A 6,353-nucleotide genomic window follows, 5' to 3' on the forward strand; every position below is an offset into this window, starting at 1 on the left:
CATACAGGGCTATTGCAGCCCATATAGGGCTCCTTTAGCTCATACAGGGCTATTGCAACCCATACAGGGCTGCTTTAGCTCATACAGGGCTATTGCAGCCCATACAGGGATTCTTTAGCTCATACAGGGCTATTGCAGCCCATACAGGGCTGCTTTAGCTCATACAGGGCTGTTGCAGACCATACAGAGGTGTTGCAGCCCGTGGATGGGACAGTTTAGCCCATGAAGGGGTGTCAGAGCCCACCCCGGGGTGTTTCAGGCCATCAAGGGGTGTTGCAGCCCATGGAGAGCTGCTTTAGCCCGTGCCCTCCTCTCTGTCCACAGGAGCCTGTTCCCATCCCCAAGGTAACAATGGAGCAGCTGAAGTGACCTGAGGAGCTGTTGCAGTGAGTGGGGGCACCACAGACAGGAGCACCCATGGGTGCCAGGGGGGGCCTCTTCCCAGCCTGGTCCCTGCTGCTGGCTGTGCCCGGGGTGCTTGCACATACATGTGCATGCGTGTGTGCCGTGTTGGCAGGGCTCATGGCCCCTCCGTCCCGCAGGTCGTGCCCAGGATGGGCTGTGTGCACTGCAAAGAGAAGGGCACCAGCAAAGGGCAAGCAGGGGGCGAGCTGGGTGCCTCCCAGCCCCCTGTGTCCCAGTATGACCCCGACCCCACGCAGCCGGGTGCCATCTTCACCTGCATCCCTGACTTCAACAACTTCCATGGTGCCGTGGTCCCTGCAGCTCCATCCTTGCTGGGGCCGGGGGGCTTCACCTCCAACACGCTGCAGATGCGGAGCGGGGGCATCTCAGGTCAGTGGGGGGGTCCTGGTGCACCCTCGAGGGGATGGGGGGGTGCGTGGGGGTCACTGTGGTCCCCTCCGTGTGCTGCAGGGGGAGGTGTGACGCTCTTCATTGCCCTCTATGACTATGAGGCCAGGACGGAGGATGACCTGACCTTCCAGAAAGGGGAGAAATTCCACATCATCAACAACACGTGAGCCCCCCTGCACCCTCCTGCCACCCCCAGTGTCCCTATGCCATGGGCACCCCTGCAGCCCCAGACTCAGCTCTGTCGCTGAGTACCTATGAGAGCCAGAGCCATGTGTGTCACGAGTTGTGTGGTCTCAGCAGAGACAAGGGCCCCACGGTGGGGCAGAGCAGGATCTGGGGGTGTTGTGTGCAGGACAGCCAGGTCCAACCCTGTCCCTTCTATCACCCCCTGTTCCTTTTTCCACAGGGAAGGTGACTGGTGGGAGGCCAGGTCGCTGAGCTCAGGTGCCACCGGCTACATCCCCAGCAACTACGTGGCCCCGGTGGACTCGATCCAGGCAGAAGAGTGAGTAGGTGGGGGGGCCAGGGATGGAGGGAGGGCACGGGGTGCCCATGGGGTGCTGAGCCCGGGCCCGTTGCAGGTGGTACTTCGGGAAGATCGGGCGCAAGGATGCGGAGCGGCAGCTCCTGTGTCACGGCAACTGCAGGGGCACTTTCCTCATCCGGGAGAGTGAGACAACCAAAGGTATGGGGACAGGGATGGGGACATCGGGGAGTGCACCCCACATCCCTCCCTGAGCCGTGCCCACACCTAGGTGCCTATTCCCTCTCCATCCGGGACTGGGATGAGGCCAAAGGAGACCACGTGAAGCACTATAAGATCCGGAAACTTGACAACGGGGGCTACTACATCACCACCCGTGCCCAGTTTGACACTGTCCAGCAGCTGGTCCAGCACTATATAGGTACGGTGGGATGGCATTCCAGGGGGGGAAAGACATGGAGGGATGATGGCATGGGGTAGGAGAAGCCCAAGAGACCCACCGGCAAGAGGCAGCCAGCTGGGTTGAACTGGGTTGAACTGGAGAAGAAGGGGTGGCATTAGGGAACACCCTGAGTGTCCCCTCTCTTCCACGTCCTCGGAACAGGCAGCTCCGAGGTAAATAGCCCCTGGGTCTGGATGGGGGGTTTTGGGGTTCAAATGAGAGGGTGCACATCATTGCACCTGCTAACATCTCCCTATCCCATTGATGTGTGTGATGTTAAGGGGTGCCTGGACCATGCAAGTGATGCCCGGGCTTAGGGTTGGGGGCGAGATGCTGTTGGGTGATGCGTGTCCCCTTGCCCCGGTGCCACAGAGCGGGCGGCCGGGCTGTGCTGCCGCCTGGCCGTGCCGTGCCACAAAGGGACCCCCAGGCTGGCCGACCTGTCTGTTAAGACCAAGGACGTGTGGGAGATCCCCCGCGAGTCCCTCCAGCTCCTCAAGAAGCTGGGCAATGGGCAGTTCGGGGAAGTGTGGATGGGTAGGGCCCGGTGGGCAAGCGGGGGCAAGTGGTGGTGATGGGGTGACAAAGGGGCACCCCAGGCCTGGCATCCACCCCAAGGGAAAGCAGCATCAGTGTGTCCCATGTCCTGCTCTAGGGTCACAATGAGGATGCCCCATCATGGGCAAGCAGCCTCCCCATTTCAAATGGGAGCACAAATCCAGGCCGGGGGGACCCCTCTTTGTCATCCTCTTCCCACAGTGCCCTGTGCTCGCTCCGCTCGGCATGCATGCTGTGTTCATCCCATCACATTCCCTCCCTCTTTCCTCCCTTCCCTGCATCCCTCCGCCCTGCAGAGTGTAACGATGGGTTGTGCCATCTGCTCACCTGCGTGTGCCCCACTCTGAAGCCCCAGACCCTGGGATTAGCTAAGGACGCCTGGGAAATAGTGCGGGAATCCATCAGCCTGGACAAGAAACTCGGCATGGGATGCTTTGGAGACGTGTGGATGGGTAAGGCTGGCCCAGCCGGCCGGGGTGGGAGGCAGCAGCATTACGGGGTACCAGGCATAGGCTCCCCATGGAGGGACAGGGAATGGGGTAAGGTTGGTATGAGGAGCTCACGGGTCTCTTGTCCCCATGAAATGGAATGAGGAAGGCTCTTGGCCTGGGTGGGGTATGGTGGTGTCAGGCCCCTTCCTTGCCCTGCCCTGATTTCCTTGCTCCTCCATGCACACATCCCTCCCTCCACCCATTTATCCATGCCAGCATGCACCCATCCATGCATCCATCCATCCATCCATCCATGCATCCGTCCATCCATCCATCCATCCATCCCAGCCCTGCCAGGGCTGGCTGCCCCTGTGCTGGTGGTGATGCTGTGATCCCTGGTGCAGGGACATGGAATGGCACCACGAAGGTGGCGGTGAAGACGTTGAAGCCCGGCACCATGTCCCCAGAGGCCTTCCTGGAGGAGGCTCAGATCATGAAGCGCCTGCGGCACGACAAGCTGGTGCAGCTCTATGCCGTGGTGTCGGAGGAGCCCATCTACATCGTCACCGAGTTCATGAGCCAGGGTGAGCAGGGGGCAAGCCTCACCCTGCATGGGCACTGCTGGGCAGGGAGCAGGGCCTAGGGTGGGAGGTTTGCACCCTTGGATGGGCACAGGTGGTTCTTGGATGCTTTGAACAGGACCCTCTGCTTGCAGGCAGCTTGCTGGACTTCCTGAAGGATGGGGATGGCCGCTACCTGAAGCTGCCCCAACTGGTGGATATGGCTGCCCAGGTACTGAGGGTGCTGGAAGGAGGTGGGGGTGCCCCCATGGGGTACATCCTCACTGTGTCCCCCTCCGCAGATCGCTGCGGGCATGGCTTACATTGAGCGGATGAACTACATCCATCGGGATCTTCGTGCTGCCAACATCCTGGTGGGAGACAACCTGGTGTGCAAGATCGCTGACTTCGGCCTCGCTCGCCTCATTGAGGACAACGAGTACACAGCGCGCCAGGGTGAGCTGCTGTGGTGCCACAGTGCTGCTGGAACCACTGCCCTGTGCCCCCCGTGCTCCATCCCGACATGGGGCTGGAGCTGGTCACCACCAGTGATGGGTGTCCTGGGTGATGGGTACCACAGGTGATGGGGAAGCAGACTAAAAAGGCTTAAAGGGCTGACAAGAAAGCTGGAGAGGGGCTTTAGACAAGGGATGGAGGGACAGGCCAAGGGGAATGGCTTGAACCTGCCAGAGGGGAGACTGAGATGAGCTCTTAGGCAGAAGCTCTTCCCTGTGAGGGTGCTGAGGCGCTGGCCCAGGGTGCCCAGAGAAGCTGTGGCTGCCCCATCCCTGGCAGTGTTCAAGGCCAGGTTGGACACAGGGGCTTGGAGCAAGCTGCTCCAGTGGAAGGGGTCCCTGCCCGTGGCAGGGGTTGGAGCTGGAGGAGCTTTAAGGTCCCTTCCAATACAAACCAGTCTGGGATTCTATGGGTGTCCCAGGGGATGGGTGCCCCAGATGATGGGTATCCCAGATGCAGGATGCCTTGGGTGCTGGGTGCCCCAGTGCATGGTGTCTCAGGCAGCATCCTCCCATTGCAAGGTGTCTTGGCTGCAGAACGCCCTCAGTATGGGATGGTCCCCAGTGCTGACTGCCCCAATGTGGGGTACCCCGGGTGCAGAGGGCTGCCCCAGCTCACCTCCCTCCCCTTGCAGGTGCCAAGTTCCCCATCAAATGGACTGCTCCAGAGGCTGCTCTCTTTGGGAAGTTCACCATCAAGTCGGATGTCTGGTCCTTTGGTATCCTCCTGACAGAGCTGGTGACCAAAGGCCGGGTGCCCTACCCAGGTATGGCCCCCCTGGGGCAGCAGGACCAGCAAGGCTTCCCTGTGCCTCCCTATCCAAACCCCTGCGGGTGCCAATGGGTGTTCCTATCCCGTAGGGATGAACAACCGGGAGGTGCTGGAGCAGGTGGAGCGGGGGTACCGCATGCAGTGCCCCGGGAGCTGCCCCCCATCCCTGCACGAGGTGATGGTGCAGTGCTGGAAGCGGGAGCCCGAGGAGCGTCCCACCTTCGAGTACCTCCAGTCCTTCCTTGAGGACTACTTCACCGCCACCGAGCCCCAGTACCAGCCAGGGGACAACCAGTGACCCCCCGGCTTTGGGGTGGCCTTGGGGTGGGGGGGGTATTGCTCCCTTTGCCTGTGACCCCCCCAAAGCTCACCCACCGGGAGGTGCTCGCGGTGCCCCATGGAGGACACGGGGCTTTGCACAAGGATTCCGGCCCCGCACCCCTTGTTGCCTTCACAGCCAGCTCTGAACCTGGGGAGTGCTTTAGGGAACCCCCCCCGGCCCCTGGACACTCCTGTTATAGCAGCAGAGGCCTTGGGGTTGGGGGGCTCCATCTCTTCTTCCCCAGCAGCTGGGGGGGTTCAGCCCCCCCAAATCCTGTCTCTGACCTGCAGAAAGTCACCTCAACCCCCCCATTATATCATCTTTAATTTATAGGATTTCAGACCCCTCACCTCAGGGACCCCTGGATTTGGGGGATCCCCTTGTGTCCCTCCCCCCTCCTTTAATCTCCTCTCCTCAAAGCCATAAACCTCTGCTTGCACTGGGGGGGGACGGGACACAAGGAGCCTTGGGATCCCAGGGGTTGAGGCTGGGGGCTCAGATCTGCCCCTGGGGCTGTTTCCCATTGCCCTGTGTGGGGGCAGGAGGGGGGGTACGGGATGGGGTCTGCCCCATGGTGCTCTGCAGGGGGTTCTGGCTGCAGATTGGCTCCAACCCCTGTGGCAAGGCATTATCAGGGGCTGACGGGGGGATTTGGGGTGCAATGTGAATGTGATGGGGAGGGGGATGCCCTGGCTTGGCCCCATGGCCAGCACCCCCCTGGACCCACAGGGCAGGGCTATGCCAAGGGGGGGGATGAGGGAAGGGGGAGGTCTTCATTGTTGATGGTTTTATAAATGCAGTCTGTAAATAGAGAGAAATAAAACCTTTCTAACACGTGGGGGGGGAGCCTGGGTCCTTCTGCCCCCACTTTGGGAGAGGGGCTGCCCCACGCAGGGTGGGTTTGGGTTAAAGGGTTTCACAGCGGGATGCAAACAGGCTCTGCAGGGAGGGGGGCATTGATTTGATGTTAATGCTTGGGCTGCATGGACCTGGGATGGAGCGACAGTGTCTGAGGGGGGCACAGCACCCCTCAGCACCCACGGGGAGGGGGTTCCTCCAGCCAGGAGCAATGGGGAGGTGGGGAAAGAGTCTGGGCCCCCCTCAAAGGTGCTTGGGTTGGGTGCTTGAAGGGAGCACCCTGTGGTGCTGGGGCGAGGGGGCAAAACTCAGCATCCAGACAGTGGGACTCTGGCCCCTTCCCCTCCCAGCTGCGTGGTCCCTGCAGCATCCCAGAGGATGCAGAGCCGAGCCCTGGCTGCAGCATCTCCTGGAGAGGAGGCAAAGCAGCTCAGCATCACCTCCCCTGCTGCAGCCCAGGGATGGATCCAGCACAAGGATGTGGCATCAAGTCCCACCCTGTTCCTCCCCAGGCCCCCCCCCTCCATGGTGCCAATCCCTGTCCATGTGGTTCCACTCCGGCTGGCTGCTCTGCCAAGCCTCCATCCATGCGGGA

General features: G+C 61.3%; 1 protein-coding gene across 1 annotated transcript; it reads left to right on the forward strand.

Moving 5' to 3' along the window:
* Positions 1-331: 331 nt before the first annotated feature.
* On the forward strand, positions 332-4,931 carry FGR (FGR proto-oncogene, Src family tyrosine kinase). Its single transcript, XM_080632347.1, has 11 exons — positions 332-386; positions 543-979; positions 1,223-1,321; positions 1,398-1,501; positions 1,572-1,721; positions 2,115-2,279; positions 3,136-3,315; positions 3,447-3,523; positions 3,594-3,747; positions 4,442-4,573; positions 4,668-4,931. Exons 2-11 carry the CDS (start codon positions 555-557, stop codon positions 4,874-4,876), a joined length of 1,695 nt encoding a protein of 564 aa, XP_080488473.1. The 5' UTR covers positions 332-386; positions 543-554; the 3' UTR covers positions 4,877-4,931.
* Positions 4,932-6,353: the final 1,422 nt, after the last annotated feature.

The sequence above is a fragment of the Psittacula echo genome (genome assembly GCF_963264785.1).
Source record: "Psittacula echo genome assembly, chromosome: 21".
NCBI classification, from domain to species: domain Eukaryota; kingdom Metazoa; phylum Chordata; class Aves; order Psittaciformes; family Psittacidae; genus Psittacula; species Psittacula echo.